The sequence below is a fragment of the Carassius gibelio genome, chromosome A4 (assembly GCF_023724105.1).
Source record: "Carassius gibelio isolate Cgi1373 ecotype wild population from Czech Republic chromosome A4, carGib1.2-hapl.c, whole genome shotgun sequence".
Taxonomy (NCBI): Eukaryota; Metazoa; Chordata; class Actinopteri; order Cypriniformes; family Cyprinidae; genus Carassius; species Carassius gibelio.
This window is the reverse complement of record NC_068374.1, coordinates 18,769,325-18,783,434: the sequence shown is the minus strand read 5'-3', so window position 1 is coordinate 18,783,434 and position 14,110 is coordinate 18,769,325. Positions and strand designations below refer to the sequence as shown.

At 38.6% G+C, this 14,110-nt stretch overlaps 2 protein-coding genes across 3 annotated transcripts; both read left to right on the top strand.

The window, feature by feature from the left end:
- The first annotated feature begins 382 nt into the window (after positions 1–382).
- Positions 383–10,176, top strand: nr2c1 (nuclear receptor subfamily 2, group C, member 1). Of its 2 annotated transcripts, XM_052575892.1 has the most exons (14): positions 383–519; positions 1,983–2,091; positions 2,521–2,751; positions 4,106–4,184; positions 4,327–4,506; positions 4,632–4,779; positions 4,849–4,945; positions 6,203–6,381; positions 6,471–6,618; positions 6,704–6,825; positions 7,719–7,858; positions 8,870–9,007; positions 9,105–9,210; positions 9,371–10,176. In XM_052575892.1, exons 2-14 carry the CDS (start codon positions 2,038–2,040, stop codon positions 9,543–9,545), a joined length of 1,797 nt encoding a protein of 598 aa, XP_052431852.1. In that variant the 5' UTR covers positions 383–519; positions 1,983–2,037; the 3' UTR covers positions 9,546–10,176. The 2 variants fall into 2 exon arrangements, with proteins under 2 accessions (XP_052431852.1, XP_052431843.1); XM_052575883.1 differs by having other exon boundaries at positions 4,632–4,945.
- A 1,751-nt stretch (positions 10,177–11,927) lies between these two features.
- On the top strand, positions 11,928–13,253 carry ndufa12 (NADH:ubiquinone oxidoreductase subunit A12). The gene is made up of 4 exons (XM_052575837.1): positions 11,928–12,092; positions 12,594–12,676; positions 12,766–12,853; positions 12,969–13,253. Exons 1-4 carry the CDS (start codon positions 12,004–12,006, stop codon positions 13,147–13,149), a joined length of 441 nt encoding a protein of 146 aa, XP_052431797.1. The 5' UTR covers positions 11,928–12,003; the 3' UTR covers positions 13,150–13,253.
- Positions 13,254–14,110: the final 857 nt, after the last annotated feature.

Below are 14,110 nucleotides of genomic sequence, written 5' to 3'. Positions count from 1 at the left end.
GAGTGGCTGATGGCAAACTGCATTATCTTTTACAAGATTTGGTGGCACTGTTAGATATCATGAAATAAATCTGTAATACTTTACAATAAGGTTCATTAGTTAACTAAAATGGAACAATAATTTTACAGGATTTATTATTCTTAGATAATGTTATGTCTAACATTTATTAATAAATTACTAAAATCTAAATAATTGTGCTTGTTGACATTAGTCAAAGCAGGAAATCTAACAATCAGCTGAACTGGGACGGTTATTGCCAAACATGCATCCAATTCTTCGTCAATGTATCATTTCGACTTCCTAGAGCAGTCCTATTAAAGAAATGTAATTCTAGTTAATCATGCTGGTTAACGTGGTAAATACACTACCGCTCAACCTAGTGCATATGCGCATGCGCAGACGTGCGGGTCTGTTTTGAGCGGGTCGCGAACTCTGACCTCCTGTAGCTGCTGTGAGCCGTCAGTTTATGATAATTTATCAAAACATCACAGTATTTGGATAATTTCTCACGCGTTCAGGGTAAGAATAAGTCTTTATATGTTGTTACAGCACATTGTGTTTGCAGTAAATGCTTAGGATAAATAATTCAGGAAAATAATAGCGCTGTTGATAGCCGGCTTGCTAACACGCGTTAGCGTAGTAGCCGCTAGCAAAACAGAAAATAACGATCCGTACAGTCATAGGTCTGATACTTAACTAACCGTCAGAGCTTTTTTGGGTTATTTAAGAACAATAAACATACATTACAAAGCAGCTAATTGACATACTAACTCATCGGATGCAGATATGACGATAATTAGCAGGCTAACGCTATCAGTGGGCTAATCTGTTATCGTCGCGTTGATAATCACGAATACCGATCGCAAGATAACACAAAGATGATCATTCCAATCGGTTAAGTTGTCATTTGGTGATCAAAATATTGGAAGATATGAGATGTATCCTGTACTTCACGAGTGAAGAGCTGCTGCGGTGTATGTCCCTCTGTGTAACGTTATGCGCGGGGAGCTTTAACCCTTCAATCATGACCTTTAACCTACAGGAACAGATCTATCTTTATCTTCCCGGATCAACACCCATACATTCCACAAGAGCTTCTGACCCCCAGCTGTCATTCACGCTAGATTGTATTCATCCATCAAGTCATTTAGTTCTTTATAAAACAGTAAAACCAAGACGCGACGCTGGCTAGTGTGCTAATGTAGCTAGTGCTAATCAGATGCCAGTGAGGTTCCACTGTTTCTTTTATCAGTTTGAAGTGATTGACAACACTAAACAGAATACTCAAACATCTGTAGAGCATAATAATTATAATAAAGAGACCTGATTTCAGTAATTGGTCGAGGTGAAAAAGATGATGGAATGGCAAGAACTGCAAAGTCATGGATCATCTGACTGATAATGAAAGCTGAAACATACCTTTACGTAATTATTTTATCAAACCCCTGAACCTAAATATTAGACTTAGGCATGTAATGTATGCTCAGGACTTTTCTAAGAGATCAAACTTCAGATGTTTGCCCGGCGGACCATAAGACGGGTAAAAAATCTCAGACTTTAAAGAAAGGACTTGAGCCACATCTGGAGACCAGAATGTCATGGAGACTTGGATCAGCACATCTCCAGAAATGCGCTTAAAAAAAATTACATCGCAATCCCCCACAGCACCCCAGCATCTTGGCGGCAAATTTTGCACATGATAATATTACTCAAGAAAACACAACACCGAAAAATTTGTTCACTTGTATCAGGGGTTTTCCATTTTTTAGATGGCACAGGCCCCAAAATATGATCATCCTTGTGTAAGGGACCTACATTTTTTCAGTTATATATTAGCATTTATAAAGATTTGAAATATAAATATAGAGATGTGTGAAATATTATTTGGAAATATTTAGTTCCCCGCAGACTTATACAAGGTCTTATTGTACATGATTGCTTTGGATCTTGGAGAGTCTCTAGTTGTGTGTTGTTTTTCTCAGGTGGGCCTGTGGCTGATGGGGCGTTGCTGAGCCTTGGTTCTGACGGAAGGGTATCATGGAAGGAGAAAGTCCCAGAATTCAGCTGGTGTCTGCAGATGGAGGCCTGCAGGTGACTTAGACTGAATGTTTGTGAGACAATTTAAATGAATGGCTGTTAATGCTTCTATTAGGGTGAACTTTTGCATTTCAACAGTTCAACATTTTGTGTTTTAATATCGTTTCCATCACACTGCGAAAACAGCGTGCCAATCAATTAGATTTGCGCTTGCTTTTCTGTGACAAGTGGGTGTCTGAACCGGAAAGCTGTGTATGTCCATAAGCCCCACCTACTGTCAGAGAGTGAATTTGCATTTTCATCCAGCTTTTCAACCATTTTTTTTTTTATGTGTGTGATCTGAACAGACAAATGGTATATGAAAATCAGACTGAATTTTCATGCCATCACTTGTGTTGGTGCAAACAAACATTTGACCACTCTATCATTGTTAATGGTGTTCGCTTTCTTTCTGATGGTCTTTGTTATCATGTGTCGTATCAGATTTTGACGGAGCAGCAGTTGGCTCAGAAGGTGCAGATAGTCACAGCCATTGATCAGGCAGGAGCCGGCAAGCAGCAGTTTATTTTAGCTAACCTGGATTACCCCAACCAGGAGAAACTGTTCATCAAACAGGAGAACTCGCCATCCAAGGTCATCTTGACTTCTGCCGATGGGTCAGCTGTCAATCAACTGCTGTTTGCATCACCCGAGCTGACAGGACAACAAATCCAGGTACACAGGCACCACTCATTTAAGCCCAAAGTACAGTTTTTGATTTCACGATTCGATTCACAAATTATTATATTTTTTTGTTTACAAAATGAGACTTCAGACAATTATTAAATTAAATATGTCCTTTTGTTATTGCTTGGACAAAATGCTGCAATTTTTTTCTTTTTTTATGAAATTGAAATAACATAATAATATACTAATATAGCACTTAGCTCTTTTGTTGGTTTTGATTGCTTCTGTTGTCCTCATTTGTAAGTCACTTTGGATAAAAGTGTCTGCTAAATAACAAAATGTAAATATAGTGTATATGTACATAACAAAACTAAATAAATAAATAAAGAATCAAATAAATAAGTTACAAAAATACAAGAAATCTCTTCATATAAACAAAATAAGGCTTTGTCAATGCTCTTTCCAGGCAACCACTGCATTTTAATCATGATCCGAACAAAGATGCTGCAGACATGCAACATGAGCAGTTTTTAATCGAAATTGGATTGTATAATTTTGAAATTTGAAACAAAAACAGAATGATTTGAATTGAGTTTTGTGGAACTATACATAAAAATATCTGCATGAAACAGCAGACGAGCTGAATGAGACGCAGATTCACTCTCTGCCAGCAGGTGGCGCTTAAAACGTTTCCTTGGTTTCTGCTGTAAACAAACCAGTGCTGGCTGCATTTATGAACTTTAAAGCTGCAGTCGGGAACTTTTGACGCTCTAGCGGTTAATAAACAGAACTGCTTGCGTCTTGCGGAAGAACATCGTAGCCGGAACTACCTCTCTCTGTTTATGTCTATGAAGAATCACAAAGGTACTGGGTTACTCCGCCGCGGTACCCCCGAAGCAATCTAAAATAGTCCGAATATAAACACTTATTATAGGTGCACCATAGTGATTCATGACAAGCCAAAAACACTGTTTGGAAAGTGGATTCATGGTGTACTCACTTGTTATATACATTTTGTAAATCTTGAACACAAAAAAAAGTTACGGAGCGCAGCTCTGATTGGTTGTTTCTTACCGGGAGCGATGGAGTTTCTGCAAATGGCAATAGGACCACTGGGAGGAGCCAGAGGAGCTTGATTTTTTCACAGATTATCTGTCTCATATTCTACTGTCAGGACATAATGACAGGTTTCACAAATACATTTTTACAAAAGTTACCTACTTCAGCTTTAATATGCATTATACAGAGCCAAGATGAAAAGAAAAAAAAACATCTTATGTGCTTCTGTCACGAAAACGAATTCCCCGTATGTGTGAACATACCTGGCAACAAAGCTCATTCTGATTCTGATTCTGATTCAGTATTATTGGTCATATTTAGATTAGAATGTTTGGTTTTTCAGTTCGTGACGGAGGGCTCCGAACAGGGCACTACCAAACTTCCAGTGGAGTATTGTGTAGTTTGTGGAGACAAGGCCTCAGGTACATGACACACAAACACACTCAGTCATGTTTTCAATCATTTTAGACCTCAAACACAATTAGATTATTTGTGTTACGTTTGTAAACAGCTGTTTCTGTACTGTTGGTCACTGTGTGTGTCTGTGTGTGTGTGTGGGATCAGGTCGACATTACGGAGCAGTGAGCTGTGAGGGCTGTAAGGGTTTCTTCAAGCGCAGCATCAGGAAGAACTTGGTGTACACGTGCCGCGGGTCTGGAGGATGTGTCATCAACAAACACCATCGGAACCGCTGTCAGTACTGCAGACTGCAGCGCTGCATGGCCCTCGGCATGAAACAAGACTGTGAGTCCAAATCAGATTCATGACTGATGACTCCAATCATGGCATTTTGAGGAGGGGCGTGCTGGCATTTTTCGAAACGATCAGACTTTATGTTTTCACCTGCTTAAAATATGAATATTTCACAGCTGTTCAGTGTGAGAGGAAACCGGTAGAGGTGTCGAGGGAGAAGCCGGCCAACTGTGCGCCCTCCATCGAAAAGATCTACATCCGTAAAAACCTCTGCAGTCCTCTCGCCGCCATGCCAACGTTTGTTAGTGAAAAAGAGACTACCAGGTATAAATGTGAATGTGTGATTGTGTCAAATACCATCTTTTTTTTTCCTAACGCTGGGTCTGATCACAGGTCCACCAGTTTACTGGATTCGAACATGCTCTTGAACATCCAGCAGTCTCTGTCCAAACTTGACAACACCATTTTAATCCCTTCTTCACCAGATCAGGTAAAAAAATTTTTTTTTTACATAAAACATATATTAAATCCATGACATGTTGTCAAATATATAATACATTAATGATTATCATTATAAATTATTTATATTGTTAATTAGAAGTCTAGTTCCTTCTAGTTCTAATAGACACTCAGCTGTTACTGTAAGATGCACACACATATATATATATATATATATATATATACACACAGTGGGGCTCGAAAGTTTGGGCACCCCTTGCAGAATCTGTGAAAATATGAGTAATTTTCAAAAAATAAGAGAGATCATACTAAATGCATGTTATGTTTTATTTAGTACTGTCCTGAGTAAGATAGTGTACATAAAGATATCGCATATTTGAACCCTCTCCAGTAGTGACTGTATGATTTTGAGATCACATCTTATCACACTGAGGACATTTGATGGACTCAAACACAACTATTTAAAAAGATTCAAACATTCACTGATGCTCCAGAAGGAAACAAGATGCATTAAGAGCTGGGGGGTGAAAACTTTTGAAATTTGAAGATCAAGGTAAATTGTACTTAATTTGTGTACTGCGAAACATACAAGTATCTTCTGTTGCTTACGAAGGGCAGAACTAAATGGAAAAAAATTATATTTCAACAAAATAAGACAAATTTGGACATCTTCATCGTGTTCAAAAGTTTTCACCCCCCAGCTCTTAATGCATCTTGTTTCCTTCTGGAGCATCAGTGAATGTTTGAATCTTTTTAAATAGTTGTGTTTGAGTCCCTCAAATGTCCTCAGTGTGATAAGATGTATCTCAAAATCAAAAGTCACTGCTGGAAAGGGTTCAAATATGCAAAGAAGCTGTAAAACTGAAGAATCTGCAGGACCTTAAAGATTTTTCTGAAGAACGCTGCTCAGTTTAACTGTTAAGAACAAACAAGGGACTCATGCACAACCATCACAAAACAAAAGACAGCCGAGGATCATCAGGTAACAGAACACAGTACTAAGAACCAAAGGTTCCCAAACTTTTGAGTGGGGTTATTTTAATAATTTCAGCATTTTTTTTGTCTTGTGGACTAAATGTTAATATCTTATGTACAATATCTTACTCAGGACAGTACTAAATAAAATACAACATGCATTTAGTATGATCTCTCTTATTTTTTGAAAATTAATCGCATTTTCACAGATTCTGCAAAGGGTGCCCAAACTTTCTATTTAAAGTTAGATTTAACCTGGACACGTGTAACATGTTCATGAATGTATATTGATGTTTTCTGACGTTCATTTTAGAATGACTCTAGTCAAGGAGATCTGGGTACCTTGGCCAACGTGGTCACGTCTCTCGGTCACCTCAGTAAAAGTCGTGAGATGATGGAAAGCAGTACCGACCCATCGGGGATGGAGACCATGAGTAACGATGACAGCGTTATGACGGACATCCAAAGGGATGAGTCGAATGATGTCTCACGGTGCGGAAAGCCACTTCTGTAGATCAAGTCTAGGAGATGTGCGGTACGTGGCTGTGCTTAAATGTTCTGTGTTTTTGTTGTGTACCCAGGGCCTTTGACACGCTCACAAAGGTGCTTCAGCCTGTGGAGGGTTGTGGGGAAGAGGTGGCTGAAGGGTCTGTCAGGGTTGATGAACAGACCACCGCCCTGCTGGAACTGGAAGGACCGCTGCTCTCAGATATGCATGTGCCCTTTAAGGTCAGACGTTAGACTTGCACACACTGCAGTCACTAGAACCAAAAACGGTGGCCCAATAACAAGCTGTACTCAATATTTTGTGTAGCTGATGATGCCGCTGCCCATGCCAGACTTCCTGAATCTGAATTACATCTGTGAATCAGCTTCCCGTCTGCTGTTCCTCTCCATGCACTGGGCACGCTCTATTCCAGCTTTCCAGGCCCTTGGGTGAGTGAATGAATGGCCCCGTTTACAACTGGTTTCAGGTGATCATAAGTGGATAGCACTAAATACAGATGTAAATGGGCTAAAAATATGATTTTAATAATTAAATATATAAAAAATATATATTTTTATTAGTGGAGAGATCGAGAGCCGCGTATCACGGACAGCGACACTGAACCGAGCTCTCTTCTGCAAAGTTCTCGAAGTCCCTCCTGCACCTGAACGAACAAATACAAATCGCAGTTTGAACAAACAAAAAGAGCCCAATTCAATACTCGCGCTGTTCTGGTGTTCAGGGCTCACGCAGAGAAAGGCGTCTCAAAACACTTGAACATCGAATTTGCTTATTTTTGCTCAAAATATGTCAAAATATCCACCTTGGAAATTATGCTCGAAAAAACTGTCAGTTATTTCTTAAGTGAAAGTAAACGGTTGAAGGAAAAAATGGGATGTGTATTATATTGGATACGTTCATCGTCTCTTAAAGTGACCGCGCCTAATTTAGCTACTGGCTGCTGTAATGTTAATCCAAGAAAATGAAAATCACTCACTGCTCTTGACTGAATTACTTTGTACAAAATGAATTATATTTATAATCAGCACTTCCTGAATTCACCGCCACCATTACATTCTGGCAACAGAAAGAATACATGCAATGCTGCATTAGAAGTTGGTCAACAAATTATCTGAGGAGACAGTATCTTTTAATACAGACCTTTGTGCATGAGTTCTCACATAAAACCCTAAAACATTGCTCTTTGGACAGTGAAACAGAACTGTAGGCATACTTTTCCTCCTTATATGTTCCTTACACTTTACAGTGCACTGTGTAATGGTTTTATTTGTGAATTTGTGGCTGTGTCTTCATTTTCTTTTCTGTATTTGCTGGTGTTTAGCTCCGAGAACAGCATCACGCTGATGAAGGCCTGCTGGAATGAGTTGTTTGCTTTAGGTCTGGCTCAGTGTTCACACATTATGAATGTAGAAACCATCCTCACAGCCATAATCAGCCACTTACAGACCAACCTGGATGAAGGTTTGTGGACCTCGAGCTCTCGTTTGCGTATCTCCTATATCTTTTATGTTACTGTCATAACTTTTAGCAACTCAACTTTAGTTTGTTATTTCAGGCTTTTGCCAACATGTCAAAGACCCTATACTAAAGTATACAGACAGCTGAATATTTGACATACATTAAATATAAAAAAAAGTAGGTTTGATATAGAGTGCTGCGGTGATGACATATTTTTGTAGGCCTAGAAACAAGGTCTGTAGAAACCAAGATTTTTAACTCAAACAGTCGATCAGTCTTATAACGGATAAACGGCTAAAACATACAATAAAACTAAAATCCACTTACATTATTAGACTATCAGACTGCAACAACGGTTTGAGTTAAAAATCTTGGTTTGTGTTCTACTGAAGAAACAGTCACCTACATCTTGATGTCCTGGGGCTAAGCAGATAAACATCTTTTTTTGTTTTGGGTGAACTATCCCTTTAAATGTCATCACACTGAACATGAAAGCTCATAAACTAACAAGTGCACTTTTATAGCCCCGTTAGGCTTATAAGTGCACTCTTGCGAACTATTCTAATTCAAAAATAAAGGTTAAATAAAGGTTTTAAGAGAAGTTTTCAGAATTATTGAATAATGCAACTTTCCCATGCTGTTTGTTTATAGCCTCTGTCAATTATTATTTTTTTCTTCAGAATTCATCACATTAAGCTTTATTTGCTTTATAATTAATTAACTGAACTACAATAATCCAAAAGCCAGTTGAAAAATCCAACTGGCTTTCGCTTTAGTCAAAGGACCAAGGGTGATGCTAACTTTTTGTTGATATGTGATATGTGAATAATATTCAAAAAATAAGAGATCATACTAAATGCATGTTATTTTTTATTTAGTACTGTCCTGAGTAAGATATTATACATAAAAGGTGTTTACATTTGGTCATTGGTCAATGGTTCAAATATCATCTAAAATGAATAATTAGGAGTTAATTCACAGATACCTAATAAGAAATGTGTATGTGTTGAACAGAAAAACTGTCCCCGGAGCGGGTGAAGCTAGTCATGGAGCATATCTGGCGTATGCAGGAATTTTGTAACAGTATGAGTCGCATGAGTCCTGACGCATATGAATATGCTTACCTCAAAGCTGTGGTTCTCTTCAGCCCAGGTGAGCACAACTGGAGTTCATCTGGAAAATAGGAAGGAAATGGAAAAACAAAACAAAAAAACGTTAGAATGGAGTTGATTTGGTTTGTTTGTCATAGATCACTGTGGAGTGGATGGCACCCTTCAGATCGAACGCTTTCAGGAGAAAGCCTACATGGAACTACAGGACTATGTGAGCAAAGTGTATCCAGAGGACACATATCGGTGAGTCACTATATCAGCTTACGTTGATAGATTCACAATAATTAAATGGATAATAATGGTTTAATTAATTTTAAGTATTCAGAAACTTCTTTTTTTATTGAGTTGTATTTGAGATCAATTAGTTATGATTAGAAAATAAACTATAAATTCTCCTTCAAAGTCTTTCGAAACTGTTAGTTCGCCTGCCTGCTCTGCGGCTCATGAGCGCGGCGGTGACCGAAGAGCTCTTTTTCGCCGGTCTCATCGGGAACGTCCAGATCGACAGTATCATTCCCTACATCCTCAAAATGGAGTCTACCGACTACAACAGCCAGCCAATCAGCACGGCTGAGTGACAGAAGCCCCGCCCACAGCCGCGCCCATCAGCTTTGCTTGCTCAAACCCTTAGGCCAAAACAGATATACTCATGTGAATTTTGAATGAGAGAATCATTTTTTTATGACTTTGCTTTTTCATTCGGTCAGTGGTTGTGTCTGTGGGTTATGTAATATGCATTATGTGGTTTACCGCAACTGTTGCGGTTGGATCATTTGGGCTTTAATTGTACTGATGTACTTATGTTTAGAAAAGTGTCCATAAAGATACTGAAAGTGCATGGAACCTGTTCTTGAGAACTTGTTCCAAAGAGAACTTTGCCCCCTGTCCCAAGCACTGAATTCCTCTGTATGTATGATAATTATGTATATAGGAATAATAAATGATATACAGGGTTCCCACAGTCACAGAAAATCTTTTTTTTTTTTTTCAACCCTGTAAAAGTCATGGGAATTTATGGAGCGCATGTAAATGTTTCTGTTTATGCTCTATTATATTTAATTGGCAAAATATTCATCTATGAGTGCAATCTTCAAATTTTGATCAAATGTGTGGGAATCTAGACAGTGGTTGACCTCTGTAATGTTTAAATAATGAATATGTTTGTGTTGTGTTGCATTTTTATTAAAGGGTAAACCAGACTTTCAGAAACATGTTCTGATGAGCTTGGACACTTAAATTGCACTATATAATCATTATTACAGTAACACTTTGCAATAAGGTTAACTAATTTAGAACATGAACTAAGCATGAACAATACTAAGTCTAATCTTAAATTCTGTCACGACAACTCTTGGAGGGATTGGCATGGTAATGTACATGACAATGTTAATATGTTTGGTCTTGGTGGAACAGATCTGCTACGAGCAAGAACCTAGACTTGCTACTGCCGATACATCCACAACGTGCTGCTGTGAGCATGGAAGAAATATTGCTGCTGCAAATGTAACATTTATGAAATAACCTATAGCATACATGAATCACCTCATAGCAGATCTAAACAGGTGGTGCTGGGGAAGGTGGAGGGTTTCTGAAACAAGCTTAACTGCTATGGCAAGCTCTAGTCATATGTTTGAATGTTGAGCAGCGAGCTCATTGGCTACAAGTACAGGAGAGAACCAGTCAGCTGTGCAATGTGATAATGATGTCATTACATCAGATTGAGCATTCAGAAATAGTCTACTCCGTAAACTGGCCGGCACAAGCTGGGGTGCAAGGGCCCAAACACTAAGGACAACTGCACTTGCTCTGTGTTATTCAACAGCAGAGTATCATCCTACACTAAGTGAGTAGACGTTCAGTTAAACATGTCTATGCACACAACCACTGGAACTCTACATTCTACTCCTCTTCCGTGGCTGCCTGTACTCAGCAACATACCACCACCACATCTCTGATGACAGGAGGCCACTGCCAAGCTGCTGACTTAAGTCCAAGCGTATGACGAGTTGCCACTCAATACGGACATTACATTGCATCCAACCCTCCGCCACCAGAGGATATGAGAGCTAATTCAGCATGGAGCGATGAGTGGGCAGCATCTGCTCGTAGCTGAGCCATCGGCCTGTCCTTCTGGCTTCGACCATCCTCGACAACATTGGTCAATTCTGTATCGGTTTCAGATAGGAATGTTCAGCACACTTTGTTCGGTGGGGCCAAGCCACTAATCCGAACTGCAGCTTCGGGGTACCTGAAACCTTGCAGCACATTGTCAACGAGTGTCAGTTGACTTATTTCAACAGCGGACTCTAGGCTTTAAACCTGGTGGAACAAGATTCTGTTCTGTGGCTGGGCATGCAATGCAAACGCTATGAAGAAGATCAGAACATGCCAGAACACTGTATTTAATGTTAATTTCAGCATCTACTAATGCATTATTAAAATCAAAACGTGTGCTGGTTAACATTAGTTAATGCTCTGAGAATGAACATGACCAAACCAAATGAATGACTGCATTTTCTTTAACTAAGATTAATATATACAGTAATAAATGTATTGTTCATTTTTTATTCATGCTAGTTAATACTTATAGTGCATAACTCCCAGAGATAAATTTATTTGTTAGATAAAATAAAAAATATGATCTTTCAAACTGTTTATGCGGTACGATAAAATGGGGGCATGAACATTCACTGCATAGCAATCATGAATCTGTTGCTCGTTTCACTGTTTCTGGTAAAATATAAAGATAAAGGTAATTTGGAAAATCAGTATTCAATTTTAATCCAATTAGAATTTGAGGATTTTGCATATATAATATACATCTAAGAGAAATAAATTTCAGTTTGCAATTCAGTTAAACGAGAGACAAAGTCTTAACGGCTCTATGTGAATTTTAAATTCTTGTCGTGTACGATTATTTCATAGACGGTGGGATTATTTCCATAACAGTGTGGGCGGAACCCAACGCGCGTGATTGTGTTCCGGGGGAACGCTAAAGTCGCGTGACAGTCCGTCAGTGTTTGGAGTCCGTCAGCTATGGCGGAGTACGCGAATTTAGTGCGGCGGGCCGCGGGTCAACTCACCGGTCATGGCGGCGTTAAAGGCTTCCTCCTGCAGCTCTTCAGGTGACTCACTCATGTCAAACAGATTTAATCGCTTTTGATTTAAACAGTGCTGTAAAATCCAGCGTGTTTAGCTGTAAGACACGGAAGCCAAAGCGATGACCTTTCTGGTAGTGACGGTACAGTCAAATATATATATATGCTAAAATAATCTACTGGAGTAATTACTTTAATTCGCATATTTATATTCCATCTGGAGTCACAACACAACAAGGCAAAAGACAGAATTGTGTTTTATTTAAACACTGAGATCTTTATGTGCTAATGCATAGAAACAATATATTAAAAACAATCAAAGAGCCAGTGAGTGTTATGATGTAATCTTTTTATTTTTATCTTTATTCATTTATATCATTGTTATTATTGCTAGGAATGTAACTATTTTTTGAACCTGCACTACATATTTTAATGAATTTATTATTGATATTTATATATTATTCATTTTTATGAATATTAAACAAGACTTCATAACATAATAATTTATTAAAAATGTGTCTTTGTCAGGGTGAATGATATCAAGACTGGAGCCTTGGTGGGTATTGACAAATATGGCAACAAATACTATGAGGACAACCGATACTTTTTCGGTATGGATATACATACTCTTGTTGTCTGTACACAATTTCACGGTGTTTTATGACTTATGGGTGTGTGTTTTTCCATTTGTGACTTTCAGGCCGTCACCGATGGGTGATTTACACGATGGAGATGAATGGCAAGAAAACATTGTGGGATGTTGATGGCAGCATGGTCCCTGCCGAATGGTAAAATATAGATGTGTTTGGCATGGCGTTTTCATGGATATAGTTTTCTACCTTTTACACTTCATGTTATGTGATCATTGAATCAATAATTTTCTCTCTTTGATGTGTTTCTCAGGCACCGTTGGCTGCACTGCATGACGGATGACCCTCCCACCACTCATCCTCCAGAACCCAAGAAGTTCCTGGCCAAAGTTCATCAGTTCAACAACAGCGGCACGCTGAACTGCTACGTACCCTATTCAACCACTCGCAAGAAGATCCACGAGTGGGTGCCACCAAAAGCCGGGGAGAAATAACCCCCTTGTCCTGTTTGTGTTCCCTTACAAGCTTTGAACACTTCTGCTGTTTGGAACATTCTGTAAATTGTAGCTTTATAATCATCAATAAATTGAAACAAGAGTTTTCGTTTCCGAGTGACTTCAAAACTTCAAAAAGGTTTGACCCTGTATCAGAGGAGCTCTTATAGTCACCAAGGGGGTTTTATTTGATCACAAATACATTAAATAGCTGTTTTCTATTTTATTGTATTTGAGTAATTATTAGAGTTTATTCCTATTATGTCAAAGCTGCATTTTCAGCATCATTACTCCATTCTTCAGTGTCAAATCATCCTTCAGAAATAATCGAATATGCTGATTTGCCACTCAGGAAACATTGATTATCAGTTAAAAACGGCTACATAGTGTTTGGAAACCATGATTTCTTTCCATTTTTTTATGATTCTTTGATGAGAACAGCATTTAATTAAAGCTGCAGTAGGTAACTTTTGTAAAAATGTATTTTTTTACATATTTGTTAAACCTGTCATTATGTCCTGACAGTAGAATATGAGACAGATAATCTGTGAAAAAGTCAAGCTCCTCTGGCTCCTCCCAGTGGTCCTATTGCCATTTGCAGAAATACATCGCTCCCGTTAAGAAACAACCAATCAGAGCTGCGGTCCGTAACTTTGTTTGTGTTCAAAATGTAGAAAAATGTATATAATAAGCGAGTACACCATGAATCCACTTTCCAAACCGTGTTTTTAGATTGTCCTGAATCACTAGGGTGCACCTATAATAAGTGTTTATATTCGGACTATTTTAGATTGCTTCCGGGGTACCGCGGCGGAGTAACCCAGTACCTTTGTGATTCTTCATAGACATAAGCAGAGAGAAGTAGATCCGGCTACGATGTTCCGCAAGACGCAAGCAGTTCTGTTTATTAACCGCTAGAGCGTCAAAAGTGACCGACTGCAGCTTTAAAACAAACATTTTG